The sequence below is a fragment of the Solea solea genome, chromosome 16 (genome assembly GCF_958295425.1).
Source record: "Solea solea chromosome 16, fSolSol10.1, whole genome shotgun sequence".
Classification (NCBI taxonomy): Eukaryota; Metazoa; Chordata; class Actinopteri; order Pleuronectiformes; family Soleidae; genus Solea; species Solea solea.
Window position 1 is genome coordinate 25,718,495 of NC_081149.1, and position 24,000 is coordinate 25,742,494.

A 24,000-nucleotide genomic window follows, 5' to 3' on the forward strand; every position below is an offset into this window, starting at 1 on the left:
AGAGGCAAACAAACGCTGTCGTACTTAGCGTCTTACCCTTGGGAATGTTAAGTTGGGTAATAGAATGTGTGGATTCCACCTTCAGGGAAGATGTGTTGATGTTTAAAGAAAGCATCTCTGTGTTTGTTCAGGGTAACCAGGACACACCGGCACCACCGGACCCATCCATGGCCCAGGCATACCAATCAGCCCAGTTTGCCCCTACTCCCCAGAACGGCATTCCAGCTGAGTTCACAGCTTCACACCCCCATCCACATCCCCACGCCCATCCACATCCACACCAGCACTCGGCAGCACCACAGGACTACACTGGAGTCCAGGCCTCTGTCAGTGAACATCCACTCAACATGTACCAGTCCTCGCAGAGCCACAGTGAACCAGGCGGCTCAGACTCCGGCAGTCAGATAGTCACCGGCACAGCCACAGTAAGGCATTATGGGAAAAGCTATTGCTTACTGTACTGTATTTTCTTCAGTTTTCTGTCCCTCCCTCCCAATATAACAGTAACTGCATATGTAGATGGATACTTGATACTTGCAGTTTTATTAGCTGATGACCAATATTCTTCAACCTCAATCCCCTTCTCGTAGCCCCCTCTTCTGATGCTCGATGCCTGTTTTTGAGAAATGCCAAGCAGTGGGCTGAGAGCCAAGTGTGGAGCTGCGCAGGGGGCGTGGTCTAGTAGCGAAATCTGACTGAGTTGTAGAAAGGCGACAGATCAGGCATTTTTTAAGGGTGGAGGAATCTGGGACAGTGGGCCTTGTGCTGATTGGACAGCACTAACCCTGTACAGTCAAACACGAGTGGACTAAGAAAGCGATAAGCAAAGTGTGAATGGAGTCGCTGGTGTTTGACCAGAGAGGCAGTAGATGTCCTGGGTTTTATCACAACAACAGAACTGTGAAGATTTGCACCTGGATCAGCAAATAACATTATACACACTGGTTTACACCAAAGTGGTATGTGGTGTCTGTTTTGAGGAATATGCCTAAATAAAATCGATAGAGTATAACCAATAGTAATCAAACTTTGAGATTAGGATGAAAAGAGTCTGTTGTTACTCTACACTCAGACTTAGAACCCAAAGCCTAGAAGCCAACAAGGTAGACTGATGGTTCAATCTTCAATGTGCAATATAAATGTAAAATGTGATGGTACCACGAGCATAATAAGAGACAGTGATGTCATCAGTGGGTCGATTTTCACCTCACAAAAACTTCAAATTGATGCATGCAAGAGGGGAACATCAAACACAGCAAGTTATTTTGGACTTTTCAACAAGAGGATGAAGGACGGGATTATGACACACGGAGTGTGTGTCGTACAAACACAGGGAACATGAAGGCACGCGAGAGATAACGTGTCAGAGCTAACGCAGTGACATGAGATTTGCAATGCGCTGTATTAGAACAATAAAATCAAGGCTCATCTAACACGCCACCATCCAGAAAACATGTTCACTGAGGACAGGGTTGCCACCTTCTCTGCAGAAAAAGTCACATTTAACAGTGTAACAATTCAAATAATACACAACATAATGTGTAAATGCAAAGCCTTAGGTTAAATACATTTATATTAAATATTAAAGTGTAAGTGTATGATAACTATTCCATTTCTTCAAATGGGCACTATAGTTTGATAATGCATTAAATCAGTGCTTATGCATTGATTTGTTGGTGTATGCACATGACACCGAACATCACAACATTGCCTAATGTTTCTATAGAGGCCATTTTAGGCATCTCATTTGGAAAGGAAATCAGACCCCAGTAGTAATTCATTATTTCATAATTAAATAATGAATTGCATAATTATCATGTAATTCATTATTTGCCAACAAATGGGCAGCTTCAAATTAAATCTAATGTAATCGATCAGAAAATCATTGAGGAGATTCCAAAGATCAGAACTGTGGCATTTTTGTCTGGTTCTTTTTGTTCACTCTAACACAGCAGGAACGTTGTTCTCCTGAAACATGCAGAACCAGGTTCTGCCAGAACCAGCATCTGCCTCCACCGGTGGGGGTGAAAGGAAACATGGGAGACAGAGGAGAGGAGGGGGGAGAGGGAGATGAGGTAGAGACAGGAGCAGATACACTACAACTGTATCAAGTTACAAGATTATTCAGGACAGTTCACAGAGTCAGTGATGACATGTTTATACAACTATGATGTCATAAATATAAGCAGCAGCAGAGACTGTTGATAAATATTATACTGATATCCACTTTTAATTATAACATAATAATAATGGTGATGATATGTATGATAATAATAATGATCATATTACATTACATTACATTTCATTTAGCAGACACTTTTATCCGATGCAACTTGCAATGGGTTAGGGTTAGTGCTATATTGAATTTGTCGTTTTTGGAAGTCATTACAGCATTGAATGGTTAAAACGTGATGAATGTGAAGTATAAAAAGCTGTTGTGTATAATAATAATAATAATAATGATAATAATAATAAATGAAAGCCTTAGCAGGCTGTGCAGCAACCTACACAATCAATACTCTCCACCCTTTCCTAGCTGCGCTCTTGTTTTCCCAGGCAACTTTATTTTTTGATGCTTTTTGAGGATGTGAACAGGAAGTCATCCATCCATCCATCCATCCATCCAGCCATCATCCATCCATCCATCTTCTACTGCTTTATCGTCCACATGAGGGTCGTGGGGGGCACTGGTGCCAATACCAGCTGACATACACCAAACAGCCATTCATTGTCATACTCACACTCTAGAATGTCTAGTGTTCCTCATGTTCTGCATGTTTTTGAACAGTGGGATTAAACCAGAGAAGCTAGAGAGAACCCCTCCACACACAAAGGCCCAGGCCGGGATGTAACCTTCTTGCTGTGAGGCAATAGTGCTAGCCACATGTTCCACTGTGGCCCAACTACAGCTTTTCATTCGATTATCCTGAAGTCTGAAGTCCCATTTTACCACTTAGTCCGACACCCCTCTGTTTTACGTGTTCTTGTAAGGTGTCTGGATTGTTGTTAGGGTAGAGAGGTCGTGTGAAGAAGAAGAAGAAGAAGAAGAAGAAGCATTAGCGTTTTCACACTAACAAATGTGATCATTATTATTATTATTATTATTATTATTGTACAGACTGAGCTAGTTTCAGGGTTGAGAGAGAGAAAGCTATTGTGCTTATTCTTTCTCTGAGTTTCTAACTTTCTCTGTCTATCATAGGTGTGTAGCTATGCTTGGGGCGTGTGAGAGCAAAGTTGTCTTTCCGACGGGAGCTTCTTTGAAAGGGCGTCCCATTTAGTTGGTGTACATTTGAACAACTACTCACTGCAATACAGTTTCAACCTAGACCTATATATACATATATATACATATATAGGTATATATGTATATATACATATACATATACATATTTATAAATATATATGTATATCAGACTGCAGTTCCCCTGCAAGCACCCCAACCCCAGTGTTTATATAAGGTCTGTTGTCACAGTTGAAAACTGAAAGCTCTTTCTGAGTATCAATGGTTCTCAATCGTACTTTCACATTTCTTCCACTTCTTTAATCTTTCAATACACCAGTAATCTGCTTCACATGAAACGCAGCCTTGTTTATGAGCTGAGTGTTGATATTTTTGTTGTAACTCTCCAAGTCGTTCGACCAGAGGAAAGACTGAGGCATGAAAGCATGTTGGCAGAGAGATGAAGGCGTGATGTACATCTGGAAGTGTCATCAGCTCTGCTGCTCAGAACATCATCAAACCTTCCCCTCACTACTTTAATTTAACTACTTTCCTCATTTTCTCAGCCACGTGTCTCTCTGCATCTGGGATGCTGAGCTTCACTCACTTCAATATGCTTCAGCTGTGTGTGCCAGCAGTCAATTTCAGCTCCATAATATCACAGAAGGTTCTGACGTCAACTGTCATTGAATATTTCAATGCATTTATTTACCAGGTGGAATGAATTTAGTGCTATGGGTATACAGTATATATATATATATATATATATACGTATATACACCTGAAGGAACGCTTTCAAGCACCAAAGTCACAAAACAACACATTTGAAGTTAGTGATGGAGGCAGCAGTGGAGTGAAGACGTGGTTCACAAACAAACCCCAGGGTTCAGGTGTGTGCACCATGTAATCAGCTTCAGGTCAGCACCAGCTGACAAAGTGACACCATTATCATCAACGTTAACGTTAACGTTAACACTAATAGAGTGGTGTGAATAGGCCGAGCTAAGTCAGCTGCACACTTATCACAGGAGGCCAATAATAAATCTGGTCAAACGTCCTCAGCTGCACTCTCATCACATACCCTGGTATCTACAGTCCAACAGTACCACCAGAGGAAGCTCACGTAACACTAGTGGTACACATACCACAGTTTGAGAAACATGAGGTAAGACAAAGGCTATACAGCTACTCTTGTCTCTCATGGTTGTTAATGAGAGGTGTTAGACAGCCAGCCTTTTCATTACAGTGAATGAACCTGAGTTCAGACCTCAGTTCACACATGAGTCCAGATGTTTGCTTGTGTATGTGGACGCTGACGAGGAGCTCTGTACACATGTGTTTGTATGTGCGCTCCTCTCTCCATGTGTCCACATTATATTACACTCACATGTTACACTCTGCTGGACACATGCTGGCACACGCACGCACATACACACACGCACATACACACACACGCACACACACGCACACACACAGGATACAGTGGAGTGTTGACTGTCACATGTGTAACAGCTATTGATCTCACTCACACTGGGAGCTAAAGGACAAACACTGACTGCTGCTGTGACCCCGTGTGTGTGTGTGTGTGTGTGTGTGTGTGTGTGTGTTTGATTAGACTCTGATAATGTTAGTCACAGTCTCACAGCTGTGTTCTGCTCTCTTTTTAAACTGCTCTCTTTTTAAACTGCCCTTTCATCAATCACCAGCCCTCAGTATCAGTATCAGTATCAGTATCAGTAGCCTCTGAAGGACTCTGAGACATTGTGACATCAGTCCACACATGTTATAGAGAGCTGCATTATTCTGTCACGGCCCAGTTTCTCCCAGTTTCTCCCAGTTTATCCCAGTTTATCAGTTTACTAGTTTGTCATTTTAATACCGGGTAAAATCTGATTGATATAAAATAAGACTGGAAAGATGATCTGTCCAATGCATTATTATGGTCTGGAATAATCATGACGTTCACCCATTCTCGCCAGAGTGTAGTGTTTGTTTCTAGTGTCTCCAGTTTTTATTTTGATTATAAAACAATATTTATAAGGCAGATGATCTATGAACTTCTTATTAACAGTGTCATAACAGGAGCGGCGTGTGCTTGAAGTTTAAATCATTGTTGGACATAATCTAAATATACAAGTTGTCCAGTTTTTATCCATGTTGATAAAAGCTGATCTTTGCATGGAAACGAGTGTACGTCCTCTTTTCTGCTGTATGAACGTTTGATAAATGAATTTACTGCTCTGAAATCTGTGTGTGTGTGTGTGTGTGTGTGTGTGTGTGTGTGTGTGTGTGTGTGTGTGTGTGTGTGTGTGTGTGGAGTATACTTTGTTCCTCTGTCCCCTCTCTCACCGAGCTGTAGCCGTGTGAAGCTGCAGTTTCACTTGCAGACGTCAAACCCACTGACTTCAGTTGTGGTCCTGCAGCACTGCTGAACACAATGTCTCCCAGGATAAATGGGATAAATTTGGCTCCATCGTGACCCACTTTTTGAGAAACACTGTTGCCGACGCCTGCTGCGTCTTCACAAAGTGCTTTGCCGACTGTAATACTGTCCTGAGTCGCTCCATGCTGTGTCATTTTAGTGCTGACTCTTGGAAAGTGTGCTGGCTGATGCTGAGCACAGATCTGTCTTTGGTTCTTTCAGCACTTTGCTCTGACAGTTCTATTTAAAAGACACTGATGTGATGAACTTTGCTGTAAACGTCTATCATGTATGTTAATTTATGTTATGTTAATCACAATCAGCATTATAACTGAGTACGTTTTTACATAAACAGAATTAAAAATCTGTAAAAATGAGTCTGTGCACATCTGTGCCGGGGCAGGATATTCTAAAGCCAAGGCTCAGTCACCTCTGGTCTTAAGTCTGCTCTGCCTGTTTGAGGACAAACCATAAGATTTGAAAGATTTTACTGACAGTGTATAAGTAAAGTATAATAGTCGAGATGTGTAAAATATGTGCAGTATGTAAACATGTGGGTAAAAAGTGCAGAACAGATGTGTAGATGTGCAAGGAATTTAAACCTGGTCGCTTAAAAATGGACATTCCCTTTCTTATGTTATGTATCATTAGGAACACGTTTCTGCCCGGAGCAGCCACGCTGTTCACACGTTGTTGTTCACATGTTGTTCACATGTCGTTCACATGTTGTTGTTCATACGTTGTTGTTCATACGTTGTTGTTCACATGTTGTTCACACGTTGTTGTTCACACGTTGTGTTGTCATTCTCATTGATACCAAAATACTTGAATTGCATTTGTAGAACGCTTCTGTTTCCCAAATGTCTCCAAGTTATTGGCAGCAGACTTTGTAATTTCATACGTTGTTACCAGTTGTCAGTCGTAATAGATGCTGTGGCAGCAGCTGTAGAGACTCTCTGATAAACACAACATATACTCATGTGTGTGTTTTCCAGCAGACAGATGACGCCGCGCAGACAGACAGTCAGCCGACAACACAGACTGCACCTGAAAGCACAGACAGCAAGGCCCAGCCCAAAAGACTTCACGTCTCCAACATCCCCTTCAGGTTCAGAGACCCAGACCTCAGGCAAATGTTTGGCGTAAGTGCATGAACTGGTGGTTCTATATTGTACGTCTGGGTTAACAAAGATGTCTAACATTGAAAGAGATGGAAAAATGTCTTTGTTTCTTTACAGCAATTTGGCAAAATCTTAGATGTGGAAATCATCTTCAACGAGCGTGGTTCAAAGGTACGTGGTCACTAAACTCTGCTGTTGTTCTGCTGCATTCGATCATCAGAATTCACTCACTATAACTTCCACTATAACTGTAATCTTCAGCTCTCAAATAACCAAACAGTCGTTGCCTGCTCTGGGCCTTCACCCATAGAGTGTGTCCAGAACGTCTACTTCTCACTTGATTTATCCATCCATCCATTTTCTGCCACTTTATACTCCACATGAGGGGCATAGGGTGAAAGGCAGGGTACACCCTGGACAGGTCAAGAGACATACAACCAATCACAGCCTATTTAGAGTGTCTGATTAACCTCATTCCCTATCTGCATGTTTTTGAACACAAATACCCTTAGTTGAAGCGTGTTTTGGCTGAAGGTCCCAGGTGCACATACATACCTGGGACCTTCAGCCAAAACACCAAACCAAAGGCTTCAAAATGACAGCACACAGAAATGCAGAGCATGAACATTCAGACATGTCTGTGTGTAGCATCGTTGGGTTTCAGTTGAAAATGACTTTTCACTGTACATTTCAGCATCTACTCTACAGGGTCTGCACTGATGGATGTGCAGCTTCATACTCAGATTTATTTTAATACAGTTCAATATTTCAAAGGTGTGTTTTATGACTATTTTAAACGTAGCAGGTGAACAGGACACACACACACACACACACACACACACACACACACACACACACACACACACACACACACCAGGTGTAAACAACTGAAGCACGTGTGACGCTAGCGGAGCAGCACCACTGTCGTCACACCCTGCAAATACATCCACCGCAGACGACTCTGCCACTCACTCACTCCTCCTCCTTTTCCCGAGCTCGTCAGGGAACGCTGGAAGTTCATGATACGTGATCATGATGTAAAACGAGTTATTTGTCAACTAAAGAATGAAAGTAAGACCATCTGTCACCTGTGATGAACAGCTGATTCTGGAGCACGCGTTTAGTGTTGAAATGTAAATACAACTCACACATACATGTTTGACGACATCTTAGAGGAAGCTGAGCTGATTCATGGGTAGCATATTCACTTTCTTTCAATAAATGTGACACACTGAACTTTTAAAGGAACAATCATTGTTTATTTGTGTGGTTAGTGAATGTGAATGATAACGAGGATTCTGCCTCTAACTGGGCCAAACAGGAGCATTTGAGAGCACATGATCATAAAGTCATAAAGTCATAAACTCCTGTATAGACTTGACTACTGCACCATTATAGGACAAGAACACGGTGATGAATCACATTTACGGACAACAAGGTTTTGATATTGATTATAAAATGTTGATGCTCAATGTTAAGTATATAAATACAATTTCCACTCATTACATTAACACGACACAGACATGGCTGATCAGTACAGGTATATTAAAATGGTCTTCTCTGGTGTGTAATACTACTGTTTTATATAAAGCTGAAGTCCTTATGTTCCTGTGAGATCATTACATTACATGTCACAAACACGTTCATTTCCCCCTCAGTGTTTTGGTTCATTGAATTTCCTACACTGACTTCATTAGAGGCTGTCCCATTTCAAAGGCAATGTAAGATCCAGAATCCTTCAGGACCTGGACTACACCAGGATTTACTGGCTCCTGGTTAAGAATGTTTCTGTTATGAGTACCAGCCTTCACATTTTTAACAAGACACATTACAAAAGCAAAGGCCTGAATTTAGTTTTTCTCTTTTTGTCTGCGATCTTTTGTTCCAACTGGTCTTGACTTCATCCATAAGAATCAGAACTGGCCGGCACCATGTTGACACTTGGGACCGTGTTCAGAGACAGCACTCACAAGCACAATAGCAGTTGTCAATCACACTGGTGTCCACTCATATTCTCACTTATTTTCCTCCAAACAGAAAAAGGATTTCCAAACTTGACGTTCAGGAGAGTCTTTACAGATGTTATCAATCATTTTCTCTTTGACTCTTCCATTCAAACTGACTTCTTTTTGAAACCAGCAGAGTGGCCCCCTGGTGGTTGTTCAATATATCTGCATATCCTGGTTGGCTTCAGGAAGAAACTGGTAAACTACATCCATATTTCCATTCAGGGATTGACATATTAACGCCACACACTCATTCACTTCTAAACTAGGGTGAAACCTGCACCTGGAACTGGGTCAGTGGGTCAGTGGGTCAGTGGGTGACTGGGTGACTGGTCATCAGCTCACAGAAAAGTCAGTCAGAACTAAACAAGCCTCTGAGGCTTAATCTCTACGACTATGTTTTCATTGTAAGAAGGTATTTTGGTTTAAAACCAGAGTGAAAACTGCCTCCTGGTGCTCGGGACATGCATGTGCAGTTAGAATTAAAGCCAAGACTCTTTTTTGGGCTTCTAACATGATGAGGTAGTGTGGATCACTGGAACCTTTACAGACATCAACCAAAGGTGATGCTTCTGAACTGAGATTCTAGAAGACGGAACAAAAAAAAAACAAACTCTAGAGTAAACCACACCCATTAGCATGCGTGGCTAAATATACGGTTACTCTGTGTTTGGGGAGTTTTTGCTCCCACAGAAGAGTGACGACGGCCCTGGAGCCTGTGTTGAGAACAGACATGTAGAGTGAGCACATGTGTGATTCAGAACATCAGTCCTTTATACATGATTTGACCTTCATGAACTCACATGACCTCCATCCTTGTCTACTGTACAAACATGTTGGGACACCTGACCATGACACCAGCAGCCATTACAGCTTACTCACGTCTTGGAAGACTTGAGACTTCTGTGGGAATGTGAGCACATTCGTTCTGTAGAGCATTTATGAAACTTCATACCTTCACAGGTGTTTTTGGTTTACACCAGGCTCTGATTGGTTGTTATTGTCCACGGCTGTAAACAAAGAGAACGTTCACCTTCACCCTGTCATCCGTCTCAGATCAGAAACCCATGCTCGGACTGTTCAGCAGTGTTGTCTCTCATGTGCTTTGATGTGACTCTTCATGTTCATCATCACTGTTCACTGAATAACATGCATGTTCCTCTGTTCCTCTGTTCCTCTTTCATGTTGCTTGCAGGGTTTTGGATTCGTAACATTCGAGCACAGTGTGGACGCCGACAGAGCCAGAGAGAAGTTACACGGCACCGTGGTAGAAGGTCGTAAAATAGAGGTGCATGTTCTCAAATATTCCCCCTCTGTGTTTATCTGTGTTTGCTTTTGTGTGTGAGAGTGTTTGACAGTCTGCTGCCACAACTCATCCTGCCATCAAACCACGTCTCATCACTTTCCTTTCCCTGGGACGTCTCATTAACCGTCCAACATTTCTCTATGTGACAGATTTTTGTTTATCATTATCCTTTTATTATGGAAACGCCCATTTACACCAGAAAAAAAGAGCTCAAACTTAACCTTGATGATAAAAATACCCTGAAAGTAAATTGAAATTATGAGATAAAAAGTCAAAATTATGAGAATGAATGAATGAATGAATGAATGAATGAATGAATGAATGAGTGAGTGAGAATAATTCCCATTGTTACTGAAAGGGCCATTACAAACATTGCACACGTCTTATCTCATAATTATGGTAAATGATTTGTATTTATATGAAACTTTTCTTGTCTTGATGACCACTCAAAGCTGCTGTACACTACAGTTTTGCCATTCACCCATTCACCCATTCACTCATTCACTCACACTTACATACAGCGTCTTTCACACCCACTCACACGCTGCCGGCACAGCCATCAGGAGCAACGTGGGGTTAAGTGTCTTGCCCAAGGAAACACCGGCATGTAGACTATCGGAGCTGGGAATTTAACCCACAACCTTAGAGTTAAAAGATGACTGGCTCTACCACTGAGCTACCGTCGGCCTTTGACTTTTATCTCATCATTTCGACTTTGAGGATATTTTTATTTTCATGGCCAAGTTTTACCTTTTTTTCTTCTGGTGGAAATTCTATAGTTTATTGATTTTGTAAAGACAAGGAAATTTTACTTGAATTTGAAGGTTTCAATCCACACTTTTCATCACTGGAAGATATTTGTTGTGCTTCATAAGGTCTATATCATATAATCAGGTCATAAATGTTGAAAAGTGAAGATGCAGGTGTTTTCAGAGCTTTCATTCGATCTTGCTTATCTACATATATATATATATATATATATATATATATATATATAACTATCTAAAGTGATCTCACAAACACAGTGATGTTACTAGGTTTGTAATGTAATGTGTCCTGGGACCCAGGTGTGGTCTTTTAGATAGATTTCATGAATGTGTCTCTTTCACATGCTTACTAATCACTTTGCCACTCACTTCTGTGTCAGATCTTGAACAAACAAATAAACAATGAAGAAAACAAAAACTCTATAAGAAGAAAAGAAGAAAAAAACCCGTATTTAACGCTTTAAACCTGACAGGATTTAATGTGACAGAAATAACTCTTAAACAGACTTCTATTGTCTTCTGTTCAGGTTTGCTGTCCTCTCTCTCCCTGTCAGTATCCTCATCGGACGTCATGTTTATTAACTGCACGCACACACACACACACACACACACACACGTGTGCGCGGTGTATTTAGCGCTGGAACAGTGTTCAGCGTCGTCCTCCCGTAGACAAATAGCCAGACTATCAAAATGGACCGAGAGAGATCAAATGGATTTCTTCACTCTCTCTGGCTCTACACGTGTGTTTGACGCCGGGCTGGAAACGAGCACAGTGATTGGTCCAAGTCGTCTTTTCCCAGCAGGCTAAAGTTGCTAAAGTTAGACCCGACTGAAGCCTGACTGTAGCCTGACTGTAGCCTGACTGTAGCCTGACTGTAGCCCGACTGTAGTCTGACTGTAGCCCGACTGTAGTCTGACTGTAGTCTGACTGTAGCCCGACTGTAGCCCGACTGTAGCCTGACTGTAGTCTGACTGCAGCCCGACTGCAGTCTGACTGTAGCCCGACTGTAGTCTGACTGTAGCCCGACTGTAGTCTGACTGTAGCCTGCCTGTAGTCTGACTGTAGCCCGACTGTAGCCCGACTGTAGTCTGACTGTAGCCCGACTGTAGTCTGACTGTAGTCTGACTGCAGCCTGTGGGCTGATGCACGTAAACACATGAACTGGAAGCCACTATTCCCTTTTGGCGTAGTTTGAAGTGACACATGGTAGCAGCGTAGTTTAATAGTAAGTTTAGTAGTTTAATGTTGAACCATTGGACTACTAGACCAGAAGTTCATCGGCCCCCAGGTCATGTGAGTTTTCGAGCCCTTATCTAGTATCTACTTCTGCTATTTGAAAGGAAATTTATAGTTCTGTCATTTATAATGACAGAACTGACACTGAACATTGGGGCATTAACATATTATAGTCAACCTCCTTTTGGGTTTGCTTCTATTTTACACTTTGCTATGTTTCATTGGTGAGTCCCTCACACCAGGCAGTGACTTCACCTATTGTACTCATAGGTATAAAATAACTTACAAAAGCTGTAATACTCTTACACTTATTTGACCATGTGGTATTTACATGGCATCCATATATTTTCTGAATAATATGAACACCTGTTGAGGATCTGTTGGACATGTGCTGCCGTATCGCCCGTAGCCCTACTTTGACCTACATTCCTTGTGTCAGTTGTTCATGGGCTTGTAATTCACAGTGTTTTCATCCAACGTAATCATATTTTTAAAGTGTGTCTCTGGTCATTTGATCAAAGAAAATGCAAAATAATATCTGATCAGCTTTGATCACTTTTTTTTTTAAATTGATCAGTTAATCCACATCTGCCAAGCACATACATTTTTATGTGACATTTGGATTTATGTGATTATCACATTTTCATCCAGGATTCCTCGCCCATGTACAAAATTCACATGTTGGATGAAACCACAGCAACTGTTGATTTGGAAGTTGACAAGTTCGTCCTTCATCTGGCTTCATAATAATCCTCAATCCTCCATAATGTTTACCTTGTGGTTCCGTCAGGTCACGGCCCTTCTAATTTGTGGTTTTGCAGTTGACTGAATGTTTTCCTTTTGTTTGCCCTTTGACTGCAGTTAGTAATTATGTTGATGCTGCAAACCCACATCAGCTCTTCGTGCATTTAAACTAAAGCTGACAACAAACTAAAAGCTCCATTTCGCTCTGCCACAATTTCCTGTCATGATCCAACAGATCTTCATGAGCAGAAATGATTTTGCTTCGTATATCCACACTCAAATAAGATCATTTAAAATCAGTGTAATAGTAACACAGGTGCTAAAGCTTTGGGTCAGGGAGCGTTTGGACGTCATTTATTTATTTATTTTATTACAGCTCATTGAAAAACATGATGTTATGTGTCCCTTCTGTCCATGAGGTCCACATATGGTTTATATTTGAGTATATGGGTCCAAAGCAGGTTAGTCTGTAGTTGTGTCCATGGTGGCCCAAACCATGGTGGCCCACTTCACCTGGGTACTGAGTGGGTAAATTATCCGGGTCCCATTTCAATAACATGGAAGCTCATGTGGGCAAACATGAGTGGGGCCACCATGGAAATCATGGGACCCATATTGACAGCCCAAATAAAACCCTTATGGCGCCCACATGGACACACCCGCTGGGCGGAGTCATGCCTGCTGAAGAGAGTTTGTGCAGTGGAACGATTACACCTGAGTAAGACGCTGCTTATTCCTCTTTCATCCCCTCCTCCCCCCGCCGTCTTTCCAACGCTAGCTTGTGTAAGGCCCCCTGTCCAACATCCCACAGTAACAGTTCACACGCAAGTGGGAGGGGCCTAAAGGTTTGGGAATGGTAAGTGTGGGCGAGCATTTCCTCTCACTCCTCCTCTCACTCCTCCTCTCTCTTTGGAACGTTTGCAACGCTCAAAGTCACTTCCATTTCTTTTTGAATTGTGGTTGAGTTGATGTTGACGTGTTTTCCTGCGATTGTGCGTTCACCGAGTGTTTTCCTGAAGCTGCGTGTGCGAGCGATACTGACTGACACATGAATTCTTTCGTTTCTTTTATGTTACTTCAGAAGATAATGCACTCCCCCCCCAGCTGTTGTTTGAATTTGGAATGGTCTGATTGGTCGATTCAGTTAGTTGGCTTTATCTCTATCTCTTGTTGCAATGACTTTGGTGAACGCTTTGTGTTGCTATGGTCACGACAGTTCTTCTCATGTTTTAAGGTTGTCTGAATGTTGCATAATGCTCCTGACATGGTTTCTTCTCCCTTTACCCCACTGTCTTTGCCCCCCCCCCCCCCCCCTTCCACTGCATGCATGTATACATTTCTGAAAAATCATTTTGTCACGCGCATCTGTTGTTACTTGACTGTTGTCTGTATGTTATTGAAATGTCACAAGAGTTGGGAGTGCATGCTGGAACATGTTGTAATATAAAAATATGCAAATAAGAAAGAAAAAGGATTTGTTCTGAATGCAGTTTTGAAAACACTGAAGTGACATGGGTGTTGTACTGCGTCCTTTGTTTACAACACTGAGAAACTATGCATGCAGATGTACTACATGTACTCCAACATGTGCAGCACGCATACATGTACTATCACTTATGGAGTTCTCTCTTCACCCACTGCAGGTCAACAATGCAACAGCCCGAGTGATGACAAATAAGAAGACAGTCAACCCTTATGCAAATGGTAAGGCCGTGTGCATGTTTACAGATTCATGTTGATCAGTTCTTTAAATATTACAACTACAACCAGTCAGACCAATGATCTGTGTGACGGTGGAGCTCTGTGGAGCTCTGTGGAGCTCTGTGGAGCAGCCCACTCTCAAAGACAGCTGCCATGTTGGATGTATACGAAAGCTGCTCGAGACTCGCTCCACGGTTGTTGAACAGAGTTAAAAACAGAGTTAAAAACCCAGTTTGTCATTGTTTTCATTGTTTTCTGAGATTATGCACTTGGCCAAGATGGAGAAATAATTGTGTCAAGAACAAGAAAATGTTAAAGCAACCTCTAAAAAAACATCCCAATGAGAGCAGAGTCACCAACACTAGAGGAGGAGGGGCTTGAAATTGTTAATGAAATCCAGTATATGGAGCAAATGGTTGTTCGTCTCTATGTGGCCCTGTGATGGACTGGTGATCTGTCCTGGGGTCAGCTGACACCGCTGCTCATAGTCCATTCATACGTATCTCATTCTTGTTACTTTGTGTCTCCTTGGTGGACCCAGAAGCAGACGCATGCAACAGTGACATTATTACAACAGTGCAAATAGATATAGGTTGTGTGTGTGTGTGTGGTGCAGTGAAGTGTGATGGTGAGGTTTATGGCTGCTGTGAAGCAGGCCATGGTGACAGGTGGCTGTTGAGGCGATGCTGAGAGCAAGGAGACTTGGTGTTATTGAGGGTAAACAGGTAACATGTAATGTAATAACATGAAAGATACTTAAAGGAAACTCTAAAGAGGCCGAGAGCGTAGCCACCACAGTCAGGTGGTGAGTCTCAGGAACTCATGAGAGTGAGTCGGTCGGATTCTTGGCTTTTAAACCAACTTTTGGCTAATGTTGTGTTTGATTTACATCGCAAGTCGAAACAGGAAGTGAGTGTTTATCGCGTTCCAGTCGAGAAGTCGCAAACATCTGGGTTTTTCCCTTCTCTTTTTTTGTGACTTGACTTTGATTGTGGTCTAACAGAAGCAAAAGGCATGTAACTGGGCTTAAGTAAGCATCTGTCTGTTGATAGATTATTGACTTACAAACCCAATCATGCATTTGGTCCAGCAGACTCACAAACTTTGACTGAGTTACAGACATACAAACACCACACAATGAATTCAGTGAAAGCAATTCTGGTTGGTCAGAGGAATGATTGACATGTAGACACACACACACACACACACAGGTTTAACTGACCATGCTATGATGTATATATATTCATATTTCATTTCTTCTCCTCGGCTAGCTCCTGCAGTCACACACCCAGATCAAATATTTCCTCACATGTGACTCATTTCTAGTGTTTGCAATTTTTTCTGAGGGTCAAGAGAGAAAAGGAGCTTTACACTCTCAGGAGAGTTTCCTGGCACAGCTTTAGCAAAGTGTCCAGTAATGCTCTGTGAATGGAAACTGCTGCTGCTGCTGCTGCTGCTGCTGCTGCTGCTGCTGCGTGCTGGACCAACACATTATTGGAGACTCATACACACTGGTTTACAACTGAAAAGTGGTTTAAAGCTTTAGTTACACTGTGAGGTTGACAAGATGAAGGATGCTTTGTTGGTCTCATGAGAGTAACGTTATTGAGCCTTGTGGTCATCAGACCAATTGTTGGGTTTAATCCAAGTACCGTTCATCATCACAGACATCCTCACCATAGAGAACGGTGGTGGCAGCTGATCCCTGAAGGCTTTCGTTGTAGAATTGAGACATTCTGTCTTTGATCATCTGCCCCCTAAAGGCAGATTAAAGCTGCAGTAGGATGGATACATAAAAAACTGGTGAGTTTCATTCACATCCACAGGTTTGAGGCTCTATGTTTCTTTCCTCTGATGAGCAAAGACAGACGAACATTTCATACTTGACACATGACAATCCTTCACTATAGGAAGATTTGTTGTTGGTCCATCCAGCATCAATGCAGTCTAAATGAAGTGTCTAAGGATGTTCTCTCTCAGATCACGCTGAAACGTTATTAAGCAGAACATCATTTAAACTGCTCAGGCAGCCCAGTGATGACCTGTCCTGCCCCATGGTCCTGTGTTTCAGGTACGCTGTAGCTTCTCATAGCCGACAGCTGAGTCAGTACATTTATCCCAACCATGTTATTGCACAAAGCACAGATGGAGACACGTTGGCATCTCAGCATTCTAGTGGGCGTTCCAGACGCTCAAACTGTTTGCTGTTCTGGACAAACATAAGTCCAAAAGACATTAAGATTATTTTGTTTGATGGCCATGCGGTGGGTGTAGTGGTTAGCACTCTTGCCTTTGAAGCAAGAAGACCCAGGTTGGCGACCCGGTCGTAAAAAGGGCCTTTCTTCATGGATGAATTGTTAAACGTTGTTCAGTGAGTGAGTGCTTCTGCCCCTTTTTCCAAGATAACTTTCACTTTCCATATCTGGCAGTTATTCAACTGTTTAGCAGTTACAAAAATAAAACTCATCATGGTTTGTCTGGTCTAAACTGCTGAAGTGCTGTGTTCCCTGTTATCCAAATGGTGGCGCTGTTAAGAAAATCTGTCACACATTTGAATGTGTTTGGCTTTAGCTTGATGACAACTTGCTTTTAAATGCATGTATATAGTGTTTTTCTCGTGTAACATGGCCTTAAAGGGATAGTTTGGATTTTCAAACAGCAAACTCTCCCAGAACTAACTTGTTAAATTAGGTTAACATCGTTGCATCCACTCTTCTCCTGGAGTCTGTGTCGTACAACTTAATGTTCAAATCCATAATCTTCCAGTTGGAAGATAACTCACTCTACCACTGATCCACCATTGCGTTGTACTGTAGCGTTGTTTTTGATAAGCTTATGCAATTTAGATCAATCCACAGTTCTGTTAACAATTCACCAACCACCAACTTTTATTTTATTTAGATTTAGATTTAGATTATTTATGAGAAAAAAGTACTAGACACTAATATGTTTATATTAGTGTCTTGTACTTTTTTCTGTGGACATCTGACAAAGCCTGGAAAGAACAATATGGACGATTTCCCATGTTCAGATGTAAAAAAGCTAATAGAGTCCTGTTCACTATCATCAAAAATGCAGATGGTGCCAAAGTTACCTCTAAACACTGACTTCAATGAGAACGACAACCCCCGTTCTTGTATCTAGGCTGCGCTTTGTTGCCGTAGTGATTTCCGCCTCCGTCCTCCCGTCGCGCGTTCTCCCCGCAGATTGTAAACAAACATGTCGGCGTTGGATTTCGTCACAAAAAAGAAGAGCAAGTCTGTTGTGTGGAAGTGGAACCACTTTAACACTTCGGATGAAAAGCAAAATGCCCCGTCTGAAAGTGAGGTTTTTTTCTTTTTTTCTTTTTTGTTTACATGTTTACAAGAGGTCTACAAGATGATATAATAGAGCAAAGCCAGAGGTTCATTCATTTTTCTTTATTTTTTGTTGAATAAAGAGCAAGGTTTGCACTCCAGGGAAATTGTTTGCAAAATGTTCAATAAAAAAACAGCATATTTAAATTAATTTCTTTCCCTTTTGTCGTTTCACAAAAAAATCATAATCGAAAATTGGGTTTTGAAAGAAAATCAGGATTTTATTTTTGGGCAAAAATCAAACCGCCCTGACTGTATCTATCATTCCACAGGTGTATTTGATCAATATGGGTCCCAAGGAGAAGCAGCTTTGTCCATGGCTTCCATGGTGGTCCCATCCATGTTTGCCCACACAAGCTTCCCATGTGAGGCCCATTTTAGTAAAACCGTATTGGAGCTGCTTAATTTGCCCACTTAGTACCTGGGCTTGGAGTGGGTAAGCATGGAAACCATTGACAAACCCTATTCGGACCTTTATTGTCAGCCCAAATATACAGTAATCTCTCTGGGGCCCACATGGACACGCTGGCGGTGGATGTTGAACACAAACAATGCAGAAATCAGGAGTGACATCACTTTCACCACTTCCAGAAAAACAAGGATGAAAACACATGTCAGACTCGCCATTGTCAGCATTAGCAGTGATAGCAACGCTTGACACACAAACAGCCGAGCAACATGTCGCCAGGCGTGAGTTGGAAATTCCAAGTTCCCATTACAGTTGGAACTCACCAGTTTTATTAATTATTTTATTAATGGCAGATGAAGTTGACTGGACGAGGAATTAGTCACACGTAAACACGTGTCTGTGATAAGGTTTAGTGAGGATATACTGAGCATACAGTGACTTAAACACGGTTCTGTTTCTTCGTCCTCCTCATCCTCTGTGTCTTTGTCTTGCTGTCCATCTTATTTCAGGCTGGAAGTTAAATCCAGTGGTCAGTGCTGTCTACAGCCCAGAATTCTATGCAGGTAAGAGGACATGCCCTTCTCCATTTGTCACCATCTGCTCTGTCGTTATCTTCCTACTCCTCATTCTTCAGGGCTCTTTTTTTTCCATTTTCTTTTTAACCTTCATCACCTTCTTCCCTTCCAGCTTCCTTTTGAAGCAACGTGCAGCAGCAGCAGCAAAGTCTGTTTACGGAGCAGAAATGCTTGGACTCACTAAACGCTCATCTATGCTGCAAGACAAACACAAACTGTCCCTTACTGTCCCTGCACTCGTGTCCCTGCCTGCACTCACCTCTCCTCCCCCACCCTTAAACACCATCCAAGCCCCCCGTCTGTCATTAACCACGGCCATTAAGGTGAAGAATACCTGGATATTGTGATAAGAGGGACAAAGACAGATAAAAGAGTGAGGTGGAGGAGAAGGAGACGGAGAATGAGGGAAAGGGCAGAGAGAAGGAACTTTAATTCTTCAAGGATATTAAAAGCTATGAAAGATATTAGGAAAATGAAGATCAATATTTAGATTTTCTCCAGGCAGAGGTTGTCTAATTCACCCTACAAAATAGCTTTGTATTGATTTACCTTTGTCTCACCTTTCAAGATTCTAAACCACCACTGCAGCATGTGTGTGTGTGTGTGTGTGTGTGTGTGTGTGTGTGTAGAGTGTGTGTGCGCGTGTGTGTGTGTGCGCGTGTGTGTGTGTGTGTGTGTGTGTGTGTGCGTGTGTGTAGAGTGTACAAGCCTTTTTGTGTTGCTAATTTGTGCTATTATGATATGAATAGGCTGCAATGTTGGTTAATTGGTTCAGATGTTTTGATAGAAGTGAAGATTCAAGCTACATCCTCCCTCACAAAGAAACCAGTTGAATGATTTGGCTCAATATCAGAGGCGATATCGTTCTAATCACATGATTTCACAACATTAAACATTCAGATGATTTAAATGATATCAAATACAAGTCATTTATTGACAAACCTTAAGCCAGATTCTTCCTGTATATTTATGACAGTCATTTTCAAATACAATACTCATGTACATTTACAGTGTACATGTTAAATAAGTCGTGTCCAAAAACGTTGTGTTATAATTATAAGGATTCATTATACATTTTAATTAACCAGGAAATTGTTGTTGATTTTTGCTAGTGTGGGGACACAGTGTTCATACTGTTACTTCACCACAGTGAGGTGCGTTTTACTGCAGAACATCTGCCTGAAAGCCAAAGTTACCACTGACTCATCGGGCAAATAGGTCGAGTGAGTGACAATGTTAAGAACTAACTGTGGCTAAAATTAAGAATGTATTACGTCCTTAACCATCAACGGCCAAGAGGGTGAACATCAATCAAAGCATTAACATCATTAGAAATCAAAATGGCTGCAGAAGCGGCCTCTGAGCTGCACGTTCACGTTCACGTTCACGTTCACGTTCAGTTTAGTCGAGTCATATAATATCTGTCTGTCACATCACAGAGAGTTTCATTGCAGCCTCATTTTAGCCTTTTTGTAATTAGTCATTATTAATTCATTATTATTGCACAGCTTTCAGTGACTTTGTCTTATACTCTATATTTGCTATATTATTATAGTTTTATTTATTAGATGTTTTACTATTGCTGATACTATTATACTCACTATTATGAACTAGTATACTTGACTATTGATAAACATCTGAAAGAGAGCCAGAACCAAATTCAAATCAAATTCATCAACAGAAAAGTGTGTGTTTTGAATTGACATTAAATATCTATTCTATTCTTAAGCTCACGTAAGTTATGTGTCACTAATATACAGTGTTTAACATTTGAATTATGTAAAATACGTGCATTGCTATAATTTATTGTAAATGATTTACCTACTATTTGGAGTTTATTAACTCATTCAACTAATGGTTAAGGAAAATGTGTGAAATGTGCAACCGTATGTCTTAAGAGAGAATGTCAGCAGTTTGATCCTGGCTCCTGCATCCGTATGCCAAACAAGAAAATATGTGTTATCATCAGTAAGATCTTGTATAGTTTACCTCTGTGTTGCCATAGTTTGTTTTTTATCCACTGACATAAAAATACAACATATGGACACAATACTCATGTGCAAGTGTCTCCATAATAACTGTGACAGGAAAATACAGATGAGTAAATGGAAATGACTGGAAATAAACGACATCTGTCTGTCTGTCTGTCTGTCTGTCTGTCTGTCTATCTGTCTGTCTGTCTGTCTGTCTTAAAAGCACCATGGTTCGTGAGTTCATTTGTGGGCACTGCCCTCGGGCCATGTCCAAGCGGAAGGATTATTGGGCTTGTAAAGGGAGGGTTACCCATTACCCAATCCCTGTTCTTTGTTAATTGGACACTCTATCAAGCCAGAGTAAATGAGAGGGTTGCGTTAGGAACGGCATCTGACATAAAAACTCTGCCAGATCAAATATGTGGATCATCTGCTGTGACGACCCCTAGAGAAGGAGAAGCCGGAAAAGAAATGGGGGCATGTACAACAATCAACACTCGGGAGAAAGGATAAAAATGATCCTATCCTGCTAGAGCCAGCTCAACTCAGAGCATGCACACCAATGTAGGTTGTAATTGTGTCCACTGGGTTTTCATTAGTGTGCTCACAATGCTCACAATGCTCTGCTAACCCCTGTTACTGAGCAAGGCTACAAGATATCTACCAAGATTTATCATATGTAGACAAATGTTTGCCTCACCCTGCAAAGATATTGTGGTTGATGGGAACCACGTGTTTCACTCATCTTAGTCGGGAAAGAAATGTGTGTTTTAAACTGTTGAAGCTGCTAAATGTATTAAACAAAAGGGTTTTTTGGTTCTTGTTACATTTTGAGTAAGTATTACCAGGGTTGTAGTTAGCGCATGATAGCGGGCAGGTCTGATGATTTGCAGTGTCAGTGCCGTCCCCCTTTCCTTGTTGTAACGTGTCTTGTTCTTGGCGACTGTTCCATCTAATCATGCCAGCATCGGATCGTGGAAATAACAACCCTGACCCTGACCCTGACCCTGACCCCGACCCTGCCGGTTAAAGTCTGAAAATAGGTTTGCGTTGCAAGTACTCGCTCCGCGAAGGTGCACGTGGTCCCGGCCCGGCCCGGCCCGGCCCGGCCCAGTGTTCAGCAGGTTCTATTTTAGAATGGAAAACCAACCAAACCGTCTGGCGTTGAGCCGTGCTGAGCTGGGACCATATAGTGGAAAAGCGACATTAGTCATTATTATTATATAAGGCACGAGTTTAGGTAGAAACACGAGTGGTGTTATGTATACTTATACAAATAAAGCATTTATTTTAAAGTGCCGTACATGCACGCTCCACATCTTCTTCCTGTAACAGCATTACAGGGACATGTACATGTACATGTACACGTGTAGTGGAGCAGCTTCTCAATAGAAGGAAACCTAAGCCGGACACGTTGACTGTAGCTAGATGAACTGTTTAAGATGGGTTACTGTGTAACATTCAAAGCACTCTGAAAGTGGCTTCCCTTTAGATAATATTAGCATTTGAATAGTCAGTGTTCTCCTATTTCAGGTGTAAAAAAAAGAAGGAACAGAGAGAGAGAGTTGCAGTGGAGTGGAGCTATTGTGCTATATTGTTCGTAACTTATCATCAATCTTAATGGGGCGACTGACACAAAGCTTCATTTGAGCGCTGGGGTGAGTGAAGGTTGAGAAGGAGATCGAGGTGCCATTTCCAAGCCTAATTATACATCTCTTCCAAAAGGAGATCTAATAAAATGCTAATAGAAACAGTGAATCATTCATTGACCTGATGAAAAATGGAGGGTTTGAGCCAAAGGACAAGAGTTTCTCAAAGAGAGACAAGGAGAGGAGTGAGGCTGATAATTGTTCCTATTCATCTTCTGTCACCGCGATTTTAGGGCCCAGTGGTCTGGCCACTCTTAAAGGGATAGTTCAGGGGTTTTGTTTCAGTTTCGTTGTATGAGATACTGACACGGTAGCTCAGTGATACAGCAAGTCGTCTTTCAACTTAAAGGTTGTGGGTTCTATTCCCGGCTCCACTAGTATACATGCCAATGTGTCCTTGAACAAGACACTTGTTGACCCCATGTTGCTCCTGATGGCTGTGCCGGCAGCGCCGGCAGCGTGTGAATGGGGATAGAGGATGTGCTGCAGCGTTGAGTGGTCACCACTCTAACAGCAGATGAGAGCAGCGTTATATGTACTGGGAATGTATTTGAAAATCAGTGAAAACATGGCTGCCAACAGGAAAAGACATTCTTGCTGTTTTATAAAAGCTCACCTAAAATGACGTGTTTGACTCTCCCGTACCAAAGACCATAGAGAAAATGAAATGAACTTAATGAACTTGATGAACTTAATGAAGTTCACTGAAGTGAGCTGCTGCCTGGATTGGTAAGTCTGTGTCACTTAGAGAAATCAAACATCCACGTTACCCTTGAAGCATGTCTGTGTATCCACTGCAGCTCTGGTCAAACACCAGATACTGCATTCAAAGTTTGCAACTGGCCGTCTTCGTGCACTCGTGCTTCACTGATACAAGCTTTAATCAGGCTCATTGTCCCAGGCTCCTCCCCCTGTTATAGTTGTCACTTTGTTGCCTTCCTCTCTACACCACTCAAAATGTGGCGAGAGCCATTGAGAGGCTCATCTCACTGAGCACCTCACACAGCTGCACCTCAGTGTCAGAATGGTCTGATGCCTCATTTTCTCTTCTCTGTCTCCAGTACCAGGTTTTCCGTACCCAGCAGCCAGTGCAGCAGCAGCAGCAGCAGCAGCAGCAGCAGCAGCAGCAGCAGCGTCGTACAGAGGAGCCCATCTACGAGGTCGAGGACGGACTGTGTACAACACATTTAGAGCGGCTGCTCCTTCTCCTCACCTCCCAGCTTATGGAGGGTGAGCGTCCTCTCTTTCCTTGTCTGTCAGTCATGTTGTCGTTGCTTCGTCTTCGTCTTCCTCTCCTCACTTTGCCTTACAACGTGTGGCAACTCCATGCTCAGAGTCCGTAGAATGATGCATGCAGGTCTCAGGTCTCACGTAACAGTGATAACCTGAGTTCCCCCTGACTTCCAACAGAAGGCTCCAGGACATGAATTCATGGACAATGACTGTGGTGAGGGAATGGGAGGCCCTGTATTTTCTGTGCCCATCCTTCCAGCCCCAGGGGCAGATCTGGC

At 42.1% G+C, this 24,000-nt stretch overlaps 1 protein-coding gene across 12 annotated transcripts in view; it reads left to right on the forward strand.

The window, feature by feature from the left end:
• The window catches only part of rbfox1 (RNA binding fox-1 homolog 1), a 118,546-nt gene that overhangs the window by 65,331 nt on the left and 29,215 nt on the right, over nucleotides 1–24,000 (forward strand). For 10 of the 12 annotated variants that reach the window (XR_009242473.1, XR_009242474.1, XM_058652477.1 and 7 more), the window contains 7 exons: nucleotides 132–425; nucleotides 6,641–6,787; nucleotides 6,884–6,937; nucleotides 9,968–10,060; nucleotides 14,470–14,530; nucleotides 18,802–18,855; nucleotides 23,551–23,719. Coding sequence is in view for 10 of the 12 variants with exons in the window: in XM_058652477.1 (XP_058508460.1) it covers nucleotides 132–425; nucleotides 6,641–6,787; nucleotides 6,884–6,937; nucleotides 9,968–10,060; nucleotides 14,470–14,530; nucleotides 18,802–18,855; nucleotides 23,551–23,719 (872 nt within the window). In the remaining 2 variants the exon portion in view is untranslated. The remainder of the gene's footprint in view (nucleotides 1–131; nucleotides 426–6,640; nucleotides 6,788–6,883; nucleotides 6,938–9,967; nucleotides 10,061–14,469; nucleotides 14,531–18,801; nucleotides 18,856–23,550; nucleotides 23,720–24,000) is intronic. The other 2 variants (XM_058652474.1, XM_058652481.1) reach the window with 2 other exon arrangements.